The sequence below is a fragment of the Teleopsis dalmanni genome, chromosome 2 (assembly GCF_002237135.1).
Source record: "Teleopsis dalmanni isolate 2A chromosome 2, ASM223713v2, whole genome shotgun sequence".
Taxonomy (NCBI): domain Eukaryota; kingdom Metazoa; phylum Arthropoda; class Insecta; order Diptera; family Diopsidae; genus Teleopsis; species Teleopsis dalmanni.
This window is the reverse complement of record NC_051847.1, coordinates 211,520,833-211,544,783: the sequence shown is the minus strand read 5'-3', so window position 1 is coordinate 211,544,783 and position 23,951 is coordinate 211,520,833. Positions and strand designations below refer to the sequence as shown.

General features: G+C 31.6%; 1 protein-coding gene across 2 annotated transcripts; it reads left to right on the top strand.

Annotated features, from left to right (window-relative positions):
• Nucleotides 1–1,296: 1,296 nt before the first annotated feature.
• On the top strand, nt 1,297–23,154 carry LOC119680915. Of its 2 annotated transcripts, XM_038093937.1 has the most exons (5): nt 1,297–1,565; nt 2,645–8,441; nt 22,253–22,534; nt 22,592–22,663; nt 22,719–23,154. In XM_038093937.1, exons 1-5 carry the CDS (start codon nt 1,545–1,547, stop codon nt 23,117–23,119), a joined length of 6,573 nt encoding a protein of 2,190 aa, XP_037949865.1. In that variant the 5' UTR covers nt 1,297–1,544; the 3' UTR covers nt 23,120–23,154. The 2 variants fall into 2 exon arrangements, with proteins under 2 accessions (XP_037949865.1, XP_037949866.1); XM_038093938.1 differs by lacking the exons at nt 22,253–22,534; nt 22,592–22,663; nt 22,719–23,154 and adding exons at nt 8,781–8,852; nt 8,908–9,368 and having other exon boundaries at nt 1,298–1,565; nt 2,645–8,723.
• Nucleotides 23,155–23,951: the final 797 nt, after the last annotated feature.

The following is a 23,951-nucleotide window of genomic DNA, read 5'->3' as shown; positions in this document are numbered from 1 at the left end:
TTTTAAAATAAATATAACATGGCGAAGTAATCAAACAAAACAGCATGTAGATCATATTATATTACTTCATTTGCAGAATTTAAAAGTCAGAAAAGTCAGGTTTTCAGTATTTTAACTATATGAACTTTACTTAATATTTTTCATTGTGTTGGCTTTTTGCACGTTATGTAGCAAAGAAAATAAAGAAAAGAAACAGAGAGAAAAGAAAATGAATAAAGTGTGTATAAAATTTTCTGGATTATTCAAATAATATTCAAAATTTTGTGTAATGAGGAAAAGATCACGCGATACAAAAACAAAAAGCCCAATATTACTCAATGGTGCACGATGATAAAGGTTTTCAAGTACGCACGGAAATGCGCACTTGGATGTTTAAATTTAAAGCATCCACCAAGCAAATTAAGACGTGTGCCAAAATAGTATTTCTAATAAACCACCAATTAATTTATGCTTATTAGTTAAAACTTAGTGCTTTGATAGTAGTGTAATAACGTGATTAGAATATTATTTTTAAAGTTTTTTCCATTTTCCATAATAATAATTACGAAATTGAAAAAATCCTAAAGCAAAATCAATATTTTTCATAATACCTTGATTGAGTGTTGTTATTGATATATTAATATATATAAATATGTTAATTAGACTTTACAAATTCCACATTTGTAAAAAATTATATATGTTTTCTAAAAATATACTGTACAATATTCAATTTTGATTTTTGTTTGTTTTTTTTTTTCAAACCATACGGACAAAAGTGCTTGCAGTATTCAGTTGCATTCCACTTTATAAAATTGCTGCAGATTTTGTTCAAGCAACAACAAAGTCAATGTGATCTATGTTTTTCGTTACTAATATCTTTATGTTAAAAGTTTCTTAATACTTGTCCAAAGTGTTTTATGATTTTTATTATAGAAATGAGTGAAAACCACATTAGGAGTTTCTGACTCCTCAACCGGGATATTTTATGCCTGTGATAGGCACTTTTCTGCAAAAATGTGTTGAACGAAAAACTTAACTCGGTTAGCAATGTACCAAAATTTTAAAACTGATACAATAAATCATGCCTCATCTCATTATAATTATATTGATATATACAATGGATTTTCTAATAATAATAGTTTACACTATTTCTTCTAATTAAATAATAAATAATATAAATAATTATATATTGCATTAATAATATGCAACCACAAATGCAGTAAACATTTCGGTTTAAGCAACACTGATTTTAATATTTGACAATTCTAGTACAGTGAATAATTAAGAAAGATTTTTTTGCGATGTTACACAAAGTAACACAATTATTCAAATTTTTCTCTGAGTTTCTATTCTTTATCTTCTTTGGTGTGTAGTATCCTGTAGACGTCGCCACATTACGAATAGTAGATAAAAAGAATAACGAATGAATTTCATCAGAGCGATTTGTCTTTTTCCCTTTGTTCACATGGTTCCGTTTGGTTTCTTATAATTTTACGATTAATGTGCTAGTTTAGCTTGGTTTCAAATTAAAATTCAATTGTTTTTAATCGTTATTCATCTGCAATATGGATAATATAAAAACTAAGGTATTTATTTCATTTAACATATTGGTTTAATACGAAGTTAAACTATGTTTTCTTTTACAAATTTTGTAAAAATAAATTTGTGTGATTTTATCAATGGAAAGTGTTTATATTAGTGAATATATTAATTAATAAAAACTAATACTATCTAACAGTAGAATTTTAAAGAATAATTAAAATGTTTCTGATTTGGCTGCTTGCTCAAAATTTCTTCAGATTGCTTTGTGTGGCTTTGTGCTTTCTTCATCTTCTTGAAAAGTTCATTAAAATGCATGCGCATGTTTCATTCATTTGTGGTATAACATTCGATAATTCGATAAATAAATAACTTTCCTAATAATCGAAACATTAAAATTTAGGTGGCTCCTAAAAAAAGTTTCACCAATGTTTTTGTTGGGGAATACTACAGCATAATTATAGATAATGTTATACATGAAATAACAGTTCATTCCGTAAATAATTGTGATGAAATATGCATTGTTAAGGTATGCGGATCAGAAAAAGAACGCGTAGTTTATTTTCAAGATTTAATGCCAACAGCTGGATCTTTGGCGCGCCAAGTCCAGTGGCAGCGACTTGCCAATTCGAGCAAATCTAATTTGAGACTCTTCGATACTGGAAACTGTCAAATAGGTGACATAGTAAAAGTCAAGCTGGAGAATGGTTTAGATGCAGAAGCCGAAATACTTCAATTAGATACAGCTGATAGGACATGCTCTGTTAAAATTTATTACGATAATTCCATACACCATTTAAGTTTAAATAATATAGATCAGAGTTTTTTAATACCACAGCCTCTAAAAAACACATGCATTACTGATATCACAGAAACAATAAATGTTAAGGAATTAGAGAGTGAGCAGCCTACAGAACAAATTAATGAATTAATAAAAATCACTGAGACATTTAGTATTAGAGTAAAAGATAAAATTCTTGCAACTTATAACGAACAAGATTCAGAAGCAGAAATTATTGCCATTAATAATGAAAGAAAAACATGTCTCGTTCGATTTTCGATTCATGACACGTTTACGGTATTAGACTTTAATAACATAAAGCCTATTTCTTTTAATTCATTAAAGGACACATCAGTTGAAGTATCTAAAAAAAATATGTATTCCGAAGGTGATATCGTTTTGGCATGTTTTGAAGATGGAGTGTATTACAAGGCCAAAATTGTTGAACTTTCCGGTGATGGGACTAATTGTATTATTAACTACATAAATTATGATGAACTATATTCGGTAGGTTTTGATAAAATAAAACCATTAAATATTGATACTTCGTTGACGAATAGAAAAGGTTTGATACAGAATGATGTCCCACATCACAATAAAGATTATACCGAAAAAAAAATGAAAGAAGATATCAAAATGTTTGAAGTGTCTAAAGAGAAATTTCATGAATCAGACATGGTCTTAGCTGATAACCATATAACACAAAATCTACAATATTTGGTTGGAGATAAAGTATTGGCTACATATGATGATGGGGTTGAATATATTGCCGAAATTACTAAGATTGGTGAAAATGGCAAGTGTATCGTTAAATTCATAGAATATAATGATTTGTACGAAACAAGTGTTAATAAAATAAAACATACTTTATATAAAAGCTTGAATAAACCTGAAGATCACTTAGAAGTTGTTTCAGCTCTTAATGACTCTCATCAAGGCACTATCAAACAAGAATTCACAGAAAATAAATTAAAAGTATCTTCAGAAGATGAACGTTTTAAAGAAATCATTGACAACGTAACATATATAAAAACTGTTGGACGAAATGAAAGTCCCAAAAACCTTTTAGATATTGGAAACCTTAAAGAGGGAAGCATTGTCAGAATATCACATGAGAATGGAGAACTTCGTGATGCACAAATTGTAAAGCTTTCAAATAAGGGTACTTTCATAGTTAAATATAAAGACTTCAATGATCTATATGAAGTTTATTCAGAGGACATACACACAATATGTGATTCAAATATACAAAATAATAAAAGTCACCTAACAACTAAGTCACTTAATAAGTTAAGTGAATTTGTGGACGTCATGAACGATAAAAATGGTGTTTTAATTAGAGACATTCAGTCTGATGGCGTTATGCACCAAACTTCCGGTGATGACAGAAAAACAGTTTTGAAATTTGATAAAACTGAACTATTTAACTTTCGAGAAGGGGATCATGTTCTTGCAGCTTATACTGACGGAGAATACTACCCTGCAAAAATTGTTAAAATATCCAGAAAAAAAAATTCATGTAAAGTCGTGTACACCGAATACGATGATACTTTATACAAAATCGGATTCAACAAAATTAAATCAATTGATGTAGAGAATAAATCAATTACCAAGGATAGAAAACCATTATCCAGTTTTGAATCTACAGCTGCATTTCTGAAACATTCAGCTGAAACTCTTCAAGTAAAAGATTTATCAAAAACCCCAAGTGATGCCAAGGATATTATTTTCTCAGTTGGTGACAATGTATTAGCAGTTTACAATGGTGAAAAATACCGAGCTGTTGTTATTAGCGTTTTAGAAAAAGAAAATATATGTTGCATTAAATATGATGATTACGACGAAATATACGAAGTTTCATTGAACGATATTGAGCCTAATGAAGAGAAAAAACTAAAAAATTGGGATAATAAGAATGAAAAAATATTGGTTCAAAAATCGTTAAACAAAGTAAACAAAAGTACTAATGTTGATCGCAATGAAATATCTATTATATCTGAACCCTCCGAAGGTGAGGAGGTATTTGTTAAATATGAAGATGATAAATATTATAAAGCGATAATTGTAAATATTTCCTCAAATACCAGCTCTTGTGTAGTAAAATACATCGACTACGATGAGTGCTGTGAAGTTAGTATGAACAATATAAAAAGAGTCGATGAAATATCTGATAATGACACAGGAACTCCTATCACCAGAAATAAAATTGAGGTCCAAGATTTACTAACAAATGATTCCACAAAATTGAGAGAAGAAAATTATATTCCTGATTTTAAAATTGGACAAAAGGTTCTAACATTATATGAAGATGGCGAATTCTATTTAGCAGAAATAGTAAGTATTTGTTCAAACTCCAATTCTTGCGTAGTAAAATTCATTGACTACGATGAGTGTTATGAAGTGAGTATGAACAATATAAAAGAAGTGGATGAAATATCTGATAATGACACTGGAACTCCTATCACCACAAATATAATTGAAGTCCAAAGATTACTAATAAATGATTCCGCAAAATTGACAGAAGAAAATTGTATTCCTGATTTCAAAATTGGACAAAAGGTTCTAGCATTATATGAAGATGGTGAATTCTATTTGGCAGAAATAGTTACTATTTCCTCAAAATCTGACTCTTGTGTAGTAAAATACATTGACTACGATGAGTGTTGTGAAGTGAGTATGAGCAATATAAAAGAAGTCGATAAAATATCTGATAAGGAGACTGGAACTCCTACCACCACAAATATAATTGAGGTCCAAGACTTACTAACAAATGATTCCTCAAAAATTGATGAGAAAAATTGTATTCCTAATTTTAAGATTGGACAAAAGGTTCTAGCATTACATGAAGATGGTGAATTCTGTTTAGCAAAAATAGTAATTGTTTTCTCAAATTCCAACGCTTGTGTAGTAAAATACATTGACTACGATGACTGTTGTGAAGTAAGTATGAACAATATAAAAGAAGTCGATGAAGTATCTGATAATGTCACTGGAACTCCTATCACCATAAATAAAAGTGAGGTAGAAGAATTACTAACAAGTGATTCCAGAAAAATGGATGAGGAAATTTGTATTCCTGAATTTAAAATTGGACAAAAGGTTCTAGCATTACATGAAGATGGTGAATTCTATTTAGCAAAAATAGTAACTATTTTCTCAAATTCCAACTCTTGTGTAGTAAAATACATTGACTACGATGAGTGTTGTGAAGTAAGTATGAGCAATATAAAAGAATTCGATGAAATAGCTGATAAAGAGACTGGAACTCCTACCACCACAAATATAATTGAGCTCCAAGACTTACTAACAAATGATTCCACAGAATTAGGTGAAGGAAATTGTATTCCTGAATTTAAAATTGGACAAAAGGTTCTAGCATTACATGAAGATGGTGAATTCTATTTAGCAAAAATAGTAACTATTTTCTCAAATTCCAACTCTTGTGTAGTAAAATACATTGACTATGATGACTGTTGTGAAGTGAGTATGAGCAATATAAAAGAACTCGATGAAATATCTGATAACGACACTGAAACTTCTATCACAACAAATAAAATTGATGTCCAAGAATTACTAACAAATGATTCCACAAAAATGGATGAGGAAAATTGTATTCCTGAATTTAAAATTGGACAAAAGGTTCTAGCATTATATGAAGATGGCGAATTCTATCCAGCAGAAATAGTAAATTTTTCCTCAAAAACCGACTCTTGCGTAGTAAAATACATTGACTACGATGAGTGTTGTGAAGTAAGTATGAACAATATAAAAGAAGTCGATGAAGTATCTGATGACACTGGAACTCCTATCATCACAAATATAATTGAGCTCCAAGACTTACTAACAAATGATTCCAAAGAATTGGGTGAAGGAAATTGTATTCCTGAATTTAAAATTGGACAAAAGGTTCTAGTATTATATGAAGATGGCGAATTCTATCCAGCAGAAATAGTAAATTTTTCCTCAAAAACCGACTCTTGCGTAGTAAAATACATTGACTATGATGAGTGTTGTGAAGTAAGTATGAACAATATAAAAGAAGTCGATGAAGTATCTGATGACACTGGAACTCCTATCATCACAAATATAATTGAGCTCCAAGACTTACTAACAAATGATTCCACAGAATTAGGTGAAGGAAATTGTATTCCTGAATTTAAAATTGGACAAAAGGTTCTAGCATTACATGAAGATGGTGAATTCTATTTAGCAAAAATAGTAACTATTTTGTCAAATTCCAACTCTTGTGTAGTAAAATACATTGAGTATGATGAGTGTTGTGAAGTGAGTATGAGCAATATAAAAGAAGTCGATGAAATATCTAATAATGACACTGGAACTTCTAACACCACAAACAAAATTGAGGTCCAAGAACTACTAACAAATGACTCCACAAAATTGGGTGAAGAAAATTATATTCCTGAATTTAAAATTGGACAAAAGGTTCTAGCATTATATGAAGATGGCGAATTCTATCCAGCAGAAATAGTAAATTTTTCCTCAAAAACCGACTCTTGCGTAGTAAAATACATTGACTACGATGAGTGTTGTGAAGTAAGTATGAACAATATAAAAGAAGTCGATGAAGTATCTGATGACACTGGAACTCCTATCATCACAAATATAATTGAGCTCCAAGACTTACTAACAAATGATTCCAAGGAATTGGGTGAAGGAAATTGTGTTCCTGAATTTGAAATTGGACAAAAGGTTCTAGCATTATATGAAGATGGCGTATTTTATCCAGCAGAAATAGTAACTATTTCCTCAAAAACCGACTCTTGTGTAGTAAAATACATTGACTACGATGAGTGTTGTGAAGTGAGTATGAGCAATATAAAAGAAGTCGATGAAATAGCTGATAAAGAGACTGGAACTCCTACCACCACAAATATAATTGACGTCCAAGACTTACTAACAAATGATTACACAGAATTAGGTGAAGAAAATTATATTCCTAATTTTAAGATTGGACAAAAGGTACTAGCATTACATGAAGATGGCGAATTCTATTTAGTAGAAATAGTAACTATTTGTTCAAACTCCAACTTTTGCGTAGTAAAATTCATTGACTACGATGAGTATTGTGAAGTGAGTATGAACAATATAAAAGAACTCGATGAAATATCTGATAATGACGCAGGAACTCTTATCTCTACAAATATAATTGAGGTCCAAGAATTACTAACAAAAGTCGATAGGGACGTTTGTTCTGTAAAATATGATGATAGTCATGATCATGTGGAAATAAACATAACTAATATTAAACCGATTATGAACAAAATATGCAACAATAGTCTGAATTTAAAGAAGGAATGTACGGTTAATTATTCAGTGGGGGATGAAGTTATAATAAAAAATATAGATGGAACGGACAACGTAGCAATAATTTACGAATTCCTGGATGACGATTTCTGTATTCTTCAGTTCAATGACAATAAATTTGAACAAGCGTTTGTAGGAGATATTAAACCAAGAGAATCATGCGAGATTAAGAATTATGAAGAAATAATACATGAAACCGAAATTAATAATATATTAACCGGAAATAGCTTTAATTTTAACAGAGATGAAGAAAAAAGTAATTTGCGAAACACTGCTTATAAAGACAATTGGGATAAGTTTAAAGATGTCAGTACATCATTTTTAAAGAAAAGTTCTACGTACAACAATGATCATAAGAGTTTATATGTAAAAAATGATATAATTAAGGCAATCCATATTGATGGAAACCATTGTATGGACAGTATACTGAAATTATTAAATACTGATTTGGGTCTTATCAAATTTAATGATTTAAATTTAATATGCGATGTGGAATTAAACAAAATCACAAAGGGGTTCAGTGAGAATTTTTCAGTTCATAATAAAAGCTTAATAACTACAAAGGTGCCGGCATTTTCGGCATCTGAAAGGATAATCTGTATATATGAAGATAGCAAAGAGAATGTCGTTGAAATCAGAACAATCAGATCTATTATGGGAACTTATATTGTGAAACTGATTAAAAATAAAAATTTTATTGAATTCAATGATTTTCCTAAAAAACCAAAAAATAATATTAAATGTTCAGAATCTGAAATCATTCCACAATCTTCAACTGAAGCATATTGTGGTAGTGTAAATGATTTGTCAATTATAGATATAATAGCAGAGCGAAAAAATCTACTATGTGCGGAACCGGAAATTATCATCATATTAAGTGATGGGAGAAGTTGTCCTGCAAAAGTGATTCGTTTTAATTCTGATGTTAACACATGGGTTATAAAAGTTCTTGGTTTCGACATTTTGCAAGAGATTAATATTGAAAACTTGAAGCCTAATATTTTTTATGAACAGCATCAAAAAAAACAGCTAAAACAAACATCAAGCACTCAAGATTCCACTGAAAATCATATTGCAAGTCTTCACAAATCAAAAGAAGGTATTACAGCAATTAAAGTTGAACATTTGAATTTTTCATTGAAATATATTTGTGTAGATTACTCTAATGTGGATAAAGATGAATCTATTACGATACAAGTGGTCCAATACTCAGACGAAAACTTGCAAGGTAAAAAATAACTCTTATCCTTTTTGAAAATGTTTAAGTTTCTTTTCCATTGCAGACAATGATTCAATGGCCGTGTTTAATAATTCAGTAGATGGATTTCAAAACAAAGGTCGCCATGCAAATGCATTAGTAAAATGTGAAGAAGAAAAGTGTTCTGTTACAAAACTTAAAGTGGGCGATTTTGTACGTGCATTCTATTTAGATGGACAAGTCTATGACGCCAAAGTTATGAAGATTTTTGAATCAAATCAAACCTATCAAATTAAGTATTTGGCACTAGACGTTGAACTGAATATACCATGGAGATTAGTGAGTCCCATAAAAAGTTCGAATTTAGATTTAATACATTCATTTCCAATTATGACGAACGAAGATTTTTACTGCTGTTACTACCATTATTTCAGTAAATTAGTAAGAAATCAATAAATTGAATTATAATATAAAAAACTATTCTCAATTACATATTGACGAAAATTGTATTGTTTAAAGATACATTGATTGTAAAAAATTGCCACATAAAACAAATAAAGTAATACAAATGAATTTTACTTATATTAAATATTGCAAGTAAAAGTATGAAAATAATGTAATGTTTTAAGGTTTATTGAAATTGGAATCAGATGAAATAGATATATAATGTAATCGAATCGAATATAAAAACAATATGAAGTATAACAGTTTGGAATCATATAAAATGGGTGCGTTTCTCAGGCAGGGCAATTTCTATTAGGCTGCGAAATATTTTAAGCATTCAATGCTACGCGCCTTCAAATGATGCAGATCCGCTTTGCAAGTAGCAATTCTATAACACCGTCGATAGAGCTATTACTTCTATGAAGTATGGCTCTTGGATCTTCATGGGCGAGTACGACATAGGTAGACAGTCAGAAAATGAAACATTATTTACCGGAACGTAAAATCACCTGGATATCGCCAGACCACAGAACCGAAAATTAAACCGACCACATAAATATCTCCAAGAAATGTCGAGGGTTTTTGCTAGATCTACAGAACCGTAGAGGGGTAGATGTATTTAGTGATCACCACCTAGTAACTGCTGACATAAGTTTAATAATATGTGCAATAAATACAGAGGAAAATTAACGTTCAGAATCTTTAAAACCCCAACGTATAGGTTGGCTATATTAACCAGTTAAAAGAATCATAGAATTCAACTACTTCTACACAGCGTTCAGAATGGCAAATTATTAAAAACATCTTCATTGATACCGCAGAGAATCAAATCAGATATTGTTACTTTACCAAGGGACTCCTCACTTTGTTAACAAATAAGAAAACTGAACTCTACGATCAAAATCAAACTTTTTTCAAATTTATTCAGCACGAAATTGGAAGCAATTTCAATAAATTTGCAACGCCTATTTGCATCGCCACAGTACTCCTTTTTAGCGGTGGAGTACTAGCAACATCACAACACACGAATCAATACCGCTAATAATCGTTCTCAAATTCTACCAGATCGCGTCACTCTCAGAATCGACGAAAGGGATCCAGGATTACGATCACAAGCAGCCACTGATTGATAATCACTCGGTACCGCTGTAGGTTGACGAGGGTCTGGTACGTCATCATACGTCAAGCACGCTGCCTTTTACCTGTCATTCGAAACTGTAACCTCTCTACCGCGACAATAAATGACAGAAGTTTTCTCGCCACGACGCAGCACCTGAAATGGACCATTATAAAACGTGTTTAAAACTCATAACTTCACGTGGAACATAGACAAATGGCTGACAGTGTCTACTAGCCCCAACAGATTTCACCTTCGCCAAAGCCCTTCGCACAAGTGTAAAGGACTGCGTCCAACTGCTTGAGAAATGGCACCGGGTGACCGACTTAAACGTTCTATGGAAACGCTTAACCATGCATTCGCTTGAATGCCGTGCTACGAAAATGCTCCACTCTAAGCAACCTTGCAGGTTCCCAAAAAACAGCAGACTCAAACTACCGACCCAAATCAGTGGTAATAGCCTACGGAGAGCCAAAACTTGCCACCCAAACGTCGATGAAAACCGCCGCAACTTCCTACAACTTCCTAAACCGCCGCCCGATAGAACTACAGCAACAGGCCACCGAGAAAAACGATCGACGCAAGTCAAACAATAACGCTTCCCCTGAGACAAAGGCAATGGGCCCACAATGTCAACATAAACATGTTCGAACCGAGCATCAACATTAAAATAACCAATCGGTGTTTTAGAATGCCGCTGAATTTTGGACTTCTAACACGCAATGTAACTATGCACAAACACAGCCACATCTCTAACCAAACCAGGCCAAACATACCTAGCCTGCACCAACTTCCGCGTTGCTCAAACACCAGGATGAACCAAAGCGTGAAATTTTGCAATAACCAGCTGCCGGCAGTTTGGAGGGAATACGCCAACCTTTGTAACGAGGGTACGCGAAAAGATTGTTGACATAACGCTAGGAAATACTCTAGGTAGCAAACTAGTTAAGAATTAGATAGTTTCTAATGAACCATCCATGTCAGACCACAGAATTATAAGGTTTGATATTGAAGGAGCATCCCATATCAATAGAATACCTAGGAACCATAGGAAAAAAGACTGGAAAAAATACCAGACTAACCTAGAGGTTAACTTAAGTCGGTTAGATATTGGGGGAAATATTCAGCATGCAACTCAACTGGATTCCACAGTTGAAAACCTCAGCAATGCCATTATTGATGCATACGAAAGTAGCTGCCCGATAAGCTCAATAAAATCAACTAAGGACGTACCTTGGTGGAACAATAAACTAACAATATTGAGAACAAAGGCTCGAAGGCTATTCAACCGATCTAAGCGCACAGGAGGTGTTGGACCGAGTATAGAAGAACTCTCACTCTCTATAATAAGGAAATTAGGAGAGCAAAAAGATAAAGCTTCAGGATGTTCTGCAACAGCATAGAACACACTACGACAGCAGTAAGATTCTGCTAAAGAGAAGTATTTAGCTAAAGAGAAAATACTCTCCTCAACCAATCTGAAAAAAGATGACAATGCGTACACGGTAGGTGAGGAGGTAAAGCGGATCCTTTGAACGCGGTCAAGAATAGCAGCTATAAGTTGCCACCAAAGACCAAATTCACAGAATCTACTTTAAATTCACTCTCCTCTTCTTCGTGCATAGCTACGAAGAGAGCACAATCTAAAGAAGAGACACATAAGCATACAAGTAAAACATAAGCATGGAGATGCAAGTAATTATCATAGACAATGTTGATCCTTATGGTAAGATATTGTCGAAGAATTGGCTACTTGTTGAAGCGCCGCTGGTGATACTGAGAAACTGGTCTTCGATGGAGCTGGATGAAATGCCTTAAAGTTGTTAGTTGTAGCAACAAGAAATTCTTAGATTTTCTAACGCGCACGATCGGCAGCTTTGGCACACTCTGGCAGGGAGCTCGAATTGAAATAGTTCCTTGCTCTTAACTTCCTGTACGCCCGATCTTTTCTGTGTGGACCTCACCTCCGGTTGTGGACAAGGATATCATACTGAAACGCTATAGGCTTTTTAAAGGTTCGGTTGCCATGTGACAGGCTTCAAACTTCAACTGGACGGGTATCGTGTTTATACTCCACACACACAAGGTAAGATTAGAACCTGCATAGTTGCAAAGAAAAGTATTAATACTAATATTTTTCCATTAACTTCTTACAGTAATGGTGATCTCACAGTGGTTGTATTTAAAAAAAAGCACAGGCCTAGCTTATTGCTAAGGACCGCATATTTTCAGTCCGATGAGAATGAAGCATCCTCAGCACACTTTCGAGCATTGATTGCTTATGCAGAATCGTGCGGACTGTTTCTGGTAGTTGGTTACATTACAAATGGTAATCACAAGCTCTAGGGTAGCTGTGATACCAACGGTAGAGGTGAGTCCATTTTTGATTTTATTCTCTCTACTAACGTAACTTTATGTAATAAGGGTAATAAGCCAACATTTCGAAATAGGGTTAGGGAAAAGTTATTGATATTACAGTGATCACTGGTTCCAACTACTTTAAGATATACAATTAGACGGTATCATACACTTACTTCTTTAAGGATCATTGTTGGATACATTTACTGCTAATTTATAAATTCAGGGTCCACGACTGTTAAAAATCCCAAAAATATTGATTGGTCAAATTTTTCAAAACTTGCTAGCTAAAATTTAACAGAGACAAAAGTCAGACTTGGCTACGGGCATTTTAAATAAATCTTTTGAATTAACTAGCCCCTTTACTATGCCAAGAACCAAACCTCAAGTTTAGTGGAATTCTGAATTGGAGGTGCTGAGAATTTCATTCAGGAAGCTCTTCAACAAAGCAAAGAGCAGCAAGCAAGACGGGGATTAAAAAAATTACAGAACCTGTTTTAATACATACAAAAACAGAATTAAAACTGCAAAAAAAAACCCCTGGCAGCAGGTCTGTGGAACTGTCGGGACTGTTAATGAAGCCTCAAGGCTTCGAAAAATACTATCTGGAGATCCAACAGCTCTAGGCAGTATTAAAAAGCCTAACCACTCATGAATAGACTTGAGTCAGGAATCACTAAATGTATTAATGATGATACACTTTCCAGGCTGCACCAACTAAATTGACTGTGATTCATAGTTAAATCCTATTCAAGCAACTATAAGTGACGTCGCGAATATTGTTAGTACAGATAAACTTACTTGGGCAATTAACTTCTTCGATCCTTACAAATCGTCAGAATCAGATGGAATCATACCTGCCATGTTGAAACACTACTGAAAGCGTGGTTCATCATCTGGTGAACTTTTTTTCAAGATGCTTAAGAGATGGGTATGTATCTAATGCTTGACAGGAGGTTAGGGTGGTTTTTACTTAGAAAGCGGGAAAGCTTAATTACTCTACTGCAAAAGATTACAGAAATTCTTCGATTTTCTAACGCGCACGATTTTCTACCCCTTTTCTTAGCTTGGACGAAATCTTATCGATTTTCAGGGCAAAGAGAAGAAAGGTTGTTGCCTATGCCGATGACGTTGCCATTTTAATCTCATGCAAATACTTGTCAACGATTAGTGAGCTCATGGAATCTACACTTCGTGCAATATACAGTTAAGCTAAAATTAACGGCTTAGAAGTTAATCCTACTAAGGTAGAGCTTGTTCTGTTCACGTGGAAAACCAAAATAACTACATCCACCAGACTGGATGGTATTGCCCTGAATCTTTTCTCGGAGGCTAAATACTTTGGTGTCGTCCTTGATTCTAAACTAAATTAGAAAACAAATATTGGACTAGCTGGATATCATGGCTGCAAAAGTCTTCTCAGAGCCTGGCTTTGTGCAATTTCTAGCTGACGAATAGTAGTGTTTGAAGCTTTGCTAAACGCTACACATCCATATAGAAGTGATTGACGAATTATTTGGTTATATAACAGCTTCCTGTTCTTAGAGATTTTCCTTCTTGAATAGCGCTTGAAAGGTCACTATTTCTAAAGAAATCAAAACTACAAAATTACTCGTTTGTATTATACATAAGTTAAAAACAACATATACTGCTAGACTTGTCAGGTTGGTTACTTTCCACTTAAATAGGGGAATCGCACCTTCTCAAAGGAGTTTCGTTGATGCACTAGATATTTAGGATTTCTACCTTTAAAGTGATTTTTCATATATCGTCTGTGCTATCACAGACGTTCTAACCTCAAAACTGAATTTTGTATGAAAAAAAAACAACTTAATTTCACCAAAACGAAGATGAAATTAAGATTTTTGATAAATTAAGGTGAGTCTGAACATAGTATAATGATAGAATTGTGAAAGTTAAATTAATAAAAAATGAATTAAATTAAATTTAACATTACGACCGTATTTTTAGTTTTCCTTAAAAAAAATCATACACGTTAGTATTTGTCTCTGCGGCGGTATTGGCCCGCGATTGTATGTAGTCTGGACATCCCTAAGCTATTAGATATTATGAGTATATAACATGAAGTTGTACTATTTATAATCCATAACGCTTACTACCTTATTTGATGAACTTGAAAAATTTTATTAACTGATATAATTAAATTGAAATATATAGACAACTCTTATATTACGTTTACGTTGTGAGATTAAGAAAACGAAATTAAGTTAATCTGCATTTTTAATTCCACTGTTTACATTATACATTGGAGATTAATTTTGACGTTTCTCGTGTTAAGCTTCGTTTCGTGTGTCTGTAAATAAACTATTTAATAACAACTTTGTATAAAAAATTGTTATATAAATTTAATAATTTAACAAATTTTAGTTATAATTATGTACAAAACTATTATTAAACAAATTTATTAAAAATTTACTCACTTCGGCATTTTCAAATTTTCAATGTTTGTTTTGAACTGATTTTGACACTTCTTTTCCAATTCTTCTAAGATCGTAACAATATATACGATATTAAGCCATTTGCAGAGTTGCACCGAAAACTTATCACCATTTCTGAGGAGATTAAAAATTAATGTCGACCAAAAGGAGATTAACTTTTGTATGTGAAATCTGAGATTAAACAACGTCGTTAGTACTTTAATCTCGATTATTGCTTAAATCTACTTTTAATATCACAATGTAAACACCATATTAATATCATTAAATTTTCTATTCTGAAACCTTTTAATCATACCTATGCATATAAAATACATAATTATTATGTAATTATGTATAGAATATATATATTTCACATTATCAAACCAAGTTGTAAGGCATGTAGTAAGATGAAAGCATTGCCAGATATGCGTATTAAAACTACAAAAAAATTACAATACAAAATTTTCTTATTGGTCTGCCTTTATGTGTTTTAACTTCAAGTGGTAAAGTAATAATAATCCTTCGTTTCCCAGAAAACAATTAAACATCGGTATAAATTGTGTTAATTTTTTAAAAAGATGATTCCAAAACAAAAGGTATTTATTATTATTTATATATTATTATAAATTTCTTTACCGGAAAATAAAAGTTCTGTAAAACATGCGATTTATTTATTCAAGCAAATTTCATTCATGTTTTTGCTCATATATTAAGTCCATTGGATGTACTAAATATATGGATTCCTGTTTAATTTATAATCGTTCAATTTCTAAGACAATATACATATATCTACTTTTATTTGTTCAGAAATAGCAAAACACGTGGATTTGAAGAAATTAAATATTATTTATAATGGAATGATTTGAGGTTATGTTTTTTTTACAATTTTGGAAGTGATAAATAAAATTAACTGATTTAGTTAAATGTATGGCTTAATATGTTTTAAATAATTTAAATGAAATTATGTATTTAAAATATTATAAAAATATGGTTTGGTGGTTTGATCCATATTTTTTTAGATTGGTTTATGTGCCAGTAGAGAAGAAGATAACTTTTAATTGGAGGCACATGTTTCAATCGTTTGTCTGACTTTTTATTAAATAAATAAAAATACTAATAATAGAAACTTATAAATTTAGGTGTCCCCATTACAAATATATTTATCAGGGATTAATAAATTATGCATTTTCATAATTATTTGTTGCGCTCATCACATGATAATGACTTGAGAAGTCAGTTAATATTATTTTGTGGCTTTACGAAGCTAGAGAATATGAAATAGATGTTATGATATATTTTATGCCAGTTTTCTATATTAAGTCATGATTTATATGGTAAAGTAATCACTCACGTACACTATTTATAATGTCGTATTTAAGTTAAATTAATTTAATTGAGAGTTAATATTCATTTGAGATGTAAGCAAAAAGAAAAGGACATTCTTGTGAGATATAAAATTGTTGCTATATATAATGCAGGACTATATTCTAAAACGTGTGTAGTCAATAATAATAATGTAATAATATGAAAACTATTTCTTTTGTTTTTTAAAGGACGCAGCACTTGGAAAACATAAATATTCCGAAGGGGATATTGTATTGGCCTGTTTTCATGATGGACTATACTACAAGGCGAAAATTATTCAGCTAGCTGGCGATGGGTTTAGTTGCATTGTAAACTACATAGATTATAATGAAGTATATTCAGTAGGTTTCGAAAAAATAAAACCAATAAATATCGATACTTCGTTGAAGAATAGAAAAGGTTTGATACAGAATGATGTCTTACATCACAATAAAGATCATACCGAAAAAATAAGTGAAGATATTAAAATATTTGAAGTGTCTAAAGAAAAATTTCATGAATCAGACATGGTCTTAGCTGATAACCATATAACACAAAATCTACAATATTTGGTTGGAGATAAAGTAATGGCTACATATGATGATGGGGTTGAATATATTGCCGAAATTACTAAGATTGGTGAAAATGGCAAGTGTATCGTTAAGTTCATAGAATATAATGATTTGTACGAAACAAGTGTTAATAAAATAAAACATACTTTATATAAAAGTTTGAATAAACATGAAGATCACTTAGAAGTTGTTTCAGCTCTTAATGACTCTCATCAAGGCACTATCAAAAAAGAATTCGCAGAAAATAAATTAAGAGTTTCGTTAAAAGATAAGCGTTTTAAGGAAAGCATTGACAATGTTACTATTAGACAAAATAAAAGTCCCAAAAACTTTTCAGATATTGGAAACCTTAAAGAGGGAAGCATTGTTAGAGTATCACATGAGAATGGAGAACTTCGTGATGCACAAATTGTAAATCTACCGAATCTATGTAAAGTATATTCAGAGAACATAAATAAATTATGTGGTTTAAATATACAAAATAATAAAAGTCACCTAACAACTAAGTCACTTAATAAGTTAAGTGAATTTGTGGACGCCATGAACGATAAAAATGGTGTTTTAATTAGAGACATTCAGTCTGATGGCGTTATGCACCAAACTTCCGGTGATGACAGCAAAACAGTTTTGAAATTTGATAAAACTGAACTATTTAACTTCCGAGAAGGGGATCATGTTCTTGCAGCTTATACTGACGGAGAATACTACCCTGCAAAAATTGTTAAAATTTCTAGAAAAAAAAATTCATGTAAAGTCGTGTACACCGAATACGATGATACTTTATACAAAATCGGATTCAACAAAATTAAATCAATTGATGTGAAGAATAAATCAATTACTAAGGATAGCAGTTCTAAATTTACAACTGCATTTCTGAAACATTCAGCTCAACCTCTTCAAGTAAAAGATTCATCAAATACATCAAATGATGCCAAGGATAGTAATTACTCAGTTGGTGACAATGTATTAGCACTTTACAATGATGAAAAATTTCCAGCTGTTATTATAAGTATGTTAGCAAATAAAAAATGCATTATAAAATATGATGACACTAATTACGATGAATTATATGAAATATCATTAGGGGATATAGAGCCAAATAAAGAAAAAAATTTAAAAAATTCTAATTTTAAGAATGAAAAAATATTGGTTCGAAAATCGGAACAAATATCTGTTATACCTGAATACTCTGAAGGTGAGGAGGTATTTGTTAAATATGAAGATGGCAAATATTATAAAGCGATAATAGTAAATATTTTCTCAAATTCCAACTCTTGTGTAGTAAAATACATTGACTATGATGAGTGTTCTGATGTGAGTATAAACAATATAAAAAGAGTCGATGAAATATCTGATAATGACACTGAAACTCTTATCACCTCAAATAAAACTGAGATCCAAAACTTACTAACAAATGATTCCCCAGAATTGGGTGAAGAAAATTATATTCCTGAATTTAAAATTGGACAAAAAGTTCTAGCATTATATGAAGATGGCGAATTCTATTTAGTAGAAATAGTAACTATTTGTTTAAACTCCAACTCTTGTGTAGTAAAATTCATTGACTACGATGGGTATTGTGTAGTGAGTATGAACAATATAAAAGAAGTCGATGAAATACCTGATAATAACACTGGAACCCATAACACCACAAATATAATTGAGGTCCAAGAATTACTAATAAATGATTCCACAAGAATGGATAAGGAAAGTCATACTCCTGAATTTAAAATTGGACAAAAGGTTCTAGCATTACATGAAGATGGTGAATTCTATTCAGCACAAATAGTAATTATTTCCTTAAAATCTAACTCTTGTATAGTAAAATACATTGATTACGATGAGTATTGTGAAGTGAGTATGAGCAATATAATAAGAGTCGATAAAATATCTAGTAATGACACAGGAACTCCTAACACCACAAACAAAATTGATATCCAAGAATTACTAACAAATGATTCCACAAAAATAGATCAGAGAAATTTTATTTCTGAAATTGAAATTGGACAAAAGGTTCTAGCATTATATGAAGATGGCGAATTCTATTTGGCAGAAATAGTTACTATTTCCTCAAAATCCGACTCTTGTGTAGTAAAATTCACTGACTACGATGAGTATTGTGAAGTGAGTATGAACAATATAAAGGAAGTCGATGAAATATCTGATATTGACATTGGAACTCCTAACACCACAAATATAATTGAGGTCCAAAAATTACTAACAAATGATTCCACAAAAATGGATAAGGAAAGTCATACTCCTGAATTAGAAATTGGGCAAAAGGTTCTAGCAGTACATGAAGATGGTGAATTCTATTTAGTAGAAATAGTAACTATTTGTTCAAACTCCAACTCCTGTGTAGTAAAATTCATTGACTACGATGAGTATTGTGAAGTGAGTATGAACAATATAAAAGAAGTCGATGAAATATCTGATAATGACACTGGAACTCCTAACACAACAAATATAATTGAGGTCCCAGAATTACTAATAAATGATTCCACAAAAATGGATAAGGAAAGTCATACTCCTGAATTTAAAACTGGACAAAGGGTTCTAGCATTACATGAAGATGGTGAATTCTATTTAGCAAAAATGGTAACTATTTTGTCAAATTACAACTCTTGTATAGTAAAATACATTGACTACGACGAGTATTGTGAAGTGAGTATGAGCAACATAAAAGGAGTCGATGAAGTATCTGATAACAGCACTGGCACTCTTAACACCACAAATAAAATTGAGGTCCAAGAACTACTAACAAATGACTCCACAAAATTGGGTAAGGAAAATTATACTCCTGAATTTAAAATTGGACAAAAGGTTTTAGCAGTACATGAAGATGGTGAATTCTATTTAGTAGAAATAGTAACTATTTGTTCAAACTCCAACTCTTGTGTAGTAAAATTCATTGACTACGATGGGTATTGTGTAGTGAGTATGAACAATATAAAAGTATTCGATGATATATCTGATAATGACACTGGAACTTCTAACACCACAAATAAAATTGAGGTCCAAGAATTTCCAACAAATGATTCCATAAAAATGGATAAGGAAAGTCACACTCCTGAATTTAAAACTGGACAAAAAGTTTTAGCATTATATGAAGATGGCGAATTCTATTTAGTAGAAATAGTATCTACTTATTCAAACTCCAACTCTTGTGTAGTAAAATACATTGACTACGACGGGTATTTTGTAGTGAGTATGAGCAATATGAAGGAAATCGATGATATATCTGATAACGACACTGGAACTCCTAACACCACTAATAAAATTGATGTCCAAGAATTACCAACAAATGATTCCACAAGAATGGATAAGGAAAGTCATACTCCTGAATTTAAAACTGGACAAAAGGTTCTAGCATTACATGAAGATGGTGAATTCTATTTAGCAAAAATGGTAACTATTTTGTCAAATTACAACTCTTGTATAGTAAAATATATTGACTACGACGAGTATTGTGAAGTGAGTATGAGCAATATAAAAGGAGTCGATGAAGTATCTGATAACAGCACTGGCACTCTTAACACCACAAATAAAATTGACGTCCAAGAACTACTAACAAATGATTCCACAGAATTAGGTGAAGAAAATTATATTCCTGAATTTAAAATTGGACAAAAGGTTTTAGCAGTACATAAGGATGGTGAATTCTATTTAGTAGAAATAGTAACTATTTGTTTAGACTCCAACTCTTGTGTTGTAAAATTCATTGACTACGATGGGTATTGTGTAGTGAGTATGAACAATATAAAAGTATTCGATGATATATCTGATAATGACACTGGAACTTCTAACACCACAAATAAAATTGAGGTCCAAGAATTTCCAACAAATGATTCCATAAAAATGGATAAGGAAAGTCACACTCCTGAATTTAAAATTGGACAAAAGGTTCTAGCATTACATGAAGATGGTGAATTCTATTCAGCACAAATAGTAATTATTTCCTTAAAATCCAACTCTTGTATAGTAAAATACATTGATTACGATGAGTATTGTGAAGTGAGTATGAGCAATATAAAAGAGTCGATGAAATATCTGATAATGACACTGGAACTCTTATCACCACAAAAAAAAGTGATGTCCAAGAATTACTAACAAATGATTCCACAAAAATAGATCATAAAAATTTTGTTCTTGAAATTAAAATTGGACAAAAGGTTCTAGCATTATATGAAGATGGCGAATTCTATTTGGCAGAAATAGTTACTATATTCTCAAATTCAAACTCTTGTGTAGTAAAATACATTGATTACAATGAGTATTGTGAAGTGAGTATGAGCAATATAAAAATAGTCAATGAAGTATCTGATAATGTCACTGGAACTCTTATCACCACAAATAAAATTGACGTTCAAGACTTACTAACAAATGATTCCACAAAAATTGGTGAGGAAAATTGTATTCCTGATATTAAAGTTGGACAAAAGGTTCTAGCATTATATGAAGATGGCGAATTCTATTTGGCAGAAATAGTTACTATTTCCTCAAAATCCGACTCTTGTGTAGTAAAATTCACTGACTACGATGAGTATTGTGAAGTGAGTATGAACAATATAAAGGAAGTGGATGAAATATCTGATAATGACACTGGAACTTCTATCACTACAAATAAAATTGATGTCCAAGAATTACTAAAAAATGCTTCCACAAAAATGGATTGCAATGAATTTGAACAAGCATTAGTAGGAGATATCAAACCAAGAGAATCCTGCGGGTTTAAAAAGTATGACAGAGTAATACATGACAAAGAAATTAATAATATTTCAACCGGAAATGATTTTGATTTTAATAGATCTGATGAAAAAAGTATAATTAAAGCAATCCATATTGATGAAAGCGAATCTGTCGTAAATACACCGAAATTGTTGGATATTAATTTGGATCAAGTCAAATTTAATGATTTAAATGAAAGATGTAAAGTTAAATTAAGCAAAGTTATAGAAACGTTCAATGAAAATATTTCGGTTAACGATAATAACTTAATAACTACAAAAGTTCCGAAGTTTTCGGAATCTGAAGACATAATCGGTATACACAAAGACGAGGAAAAGAATGATGCTATGAAGTGGTCAATAGTGGCAAATGTTCCACAATCTTCAACTGAAGCATATTGTGGTACTGTAAATAATTTGTCAATTATAGATATAATAGCAGAGCGAAAAAATCTACTATGTGCGGAACCGGAAATTATCATCATATTAAGTGACGGAAGAAGTTGTCCTGCAAAAGTGATTCGCTTTAATTCTGATGTTAACACATGGGTTATAAAAGTTCTTGGTTTCGACATTTTGCAAGAGATTAATATTGAAAACTTGAAGCCTAATATTTTTTATGAACAGCATCAAAAAAAACAGCTAAAACAAACATCAAGCACTCAAGATTCCACTGGAAATCATATTGCAAGTCTTCACAAATCAAAAGAAGGTATTACAGCAATTAAAGTTGAACATTTGAATTTTTCATTGAAATATATTTGTGTAGATTATTCTAATGTGGATAAAGATGAATCTATTATGATACAAGTGGTCCAATACTCAGACGAAAACTTGCAAGGTAAAAAATAACTCTTATCCTTTTTGAAAATGTTTAAGTTTCTTTTCCATTGCAGACAATGATTCAATGGCCGTGTTTAATAATTCAGTAGATGGATTTCAAAACAAAGGTCGCCATGCAAATGCATTAGTAAAATGTGAAGAAGAAAAGTGTTCTGTTACAAAACTTAAAGTGGGCGATTTTGTACGTGCATTCTATTTAGATGGACAAGTCTATGACGCCAAAGTTATGAAGATTTTTGACTCAAATCAAACCTATCAAATTAAGTATTTGGCACTAGACGTTGAACTGAATATACCATGGAGATTAGTGAGTCCCATAAAAAGTTCGAATTTAGATTTTATACATTCATTTCCAATTATGACGAACGAGAACCCCGCGTTTATGCACTGGTTTTTACAAGGTTTTTACTGCTGTTACTACCATTATTTCAGTAAATTAGTAAGAAATCAATAAATTGAATTTTAATAAAAAACTATTCTAAAATTAGATATTAACAGATTTACATATAATATAAATAATGTTAAAAAAAGTGAATTATACTTTTATTAAATATATCAAGTAAAAGTATGAAAATAATGTAATGTTTTAACGTTTGTTGGAATTGGAATCAGATGAAATAGATATAAAATATAATCGAATCGAATATAAAAATAATGTTATGTACAACTGTTTGGAATCATATAAAATGGGTGCGTTTTAGAGCAAAGCACTGTGGTCTTAACAGATCTAAAGTACGACATAAGACCTTAATCGAATATGAAAATAATGTGAATAATTATAGTTTATCGAAAACAGCTAAAAAAGGGATTTTGCTTTGTAACAGAGCAAAGCATTGCAACCTAAAGATCTGAAGATACTGTGATAAAACCCTAACCGTGCAGAAGGCACTCGCTTGTTTGAATATTTATATAGAAATTAGCTATTCTCTCACCCCCCCCTAATCGAATTTTCTGTTTCCTGGGTAACAGTTCTCCGCCAAGTTAACTTCGGCCTGCCTCTACTTCTTACACCTTGTGGATTCCACTTTAGTACAGCATAAGTTACTTCGTTGTAACGTTTTCTCAGCGAGTGTCTCAACCAATCGTACTTACACTTATGTATTTCTTTTTCAGTCGTATCTTGTTTGTATATTTGCCAAAGTCAAGCGCCAGTTTTTGTTTTAGGCCACCATATGGGTAAAATCTTTCTTATACAACGATTAATAAATGATTTTAGTTGTAACTCAGCTTTAGCCTTTTGAATTCTGATTTCTATGTCCTATGTATGTTCTATGTATCCATTTTAG

What these genes read in the sequence shown, in the direction of transcription:
- LOC119680915 (XM_038093937.1), top strand. Translation starts at nt 1,545, where the DNA reads ATGGATAATATAAAAACTAAG. An exon ending in AAATGATTTGTCAATTATAG is followed by an intron (nt 8,442 to 22,252) that starts ATATAATAGCAG and finishes TGTCAATTATAG; the next exon opens with ATATAATAGCAGAGCGAAAA. An exon ending in TCTTCACAAATCAAAAGAAG is followed by an intron (nt 22,535 to 22,591) that starts GTATTACAGCAA and finishes ATATTTGTGTAG; the next exon opens with ATTATTCTAATGTGGATAAA.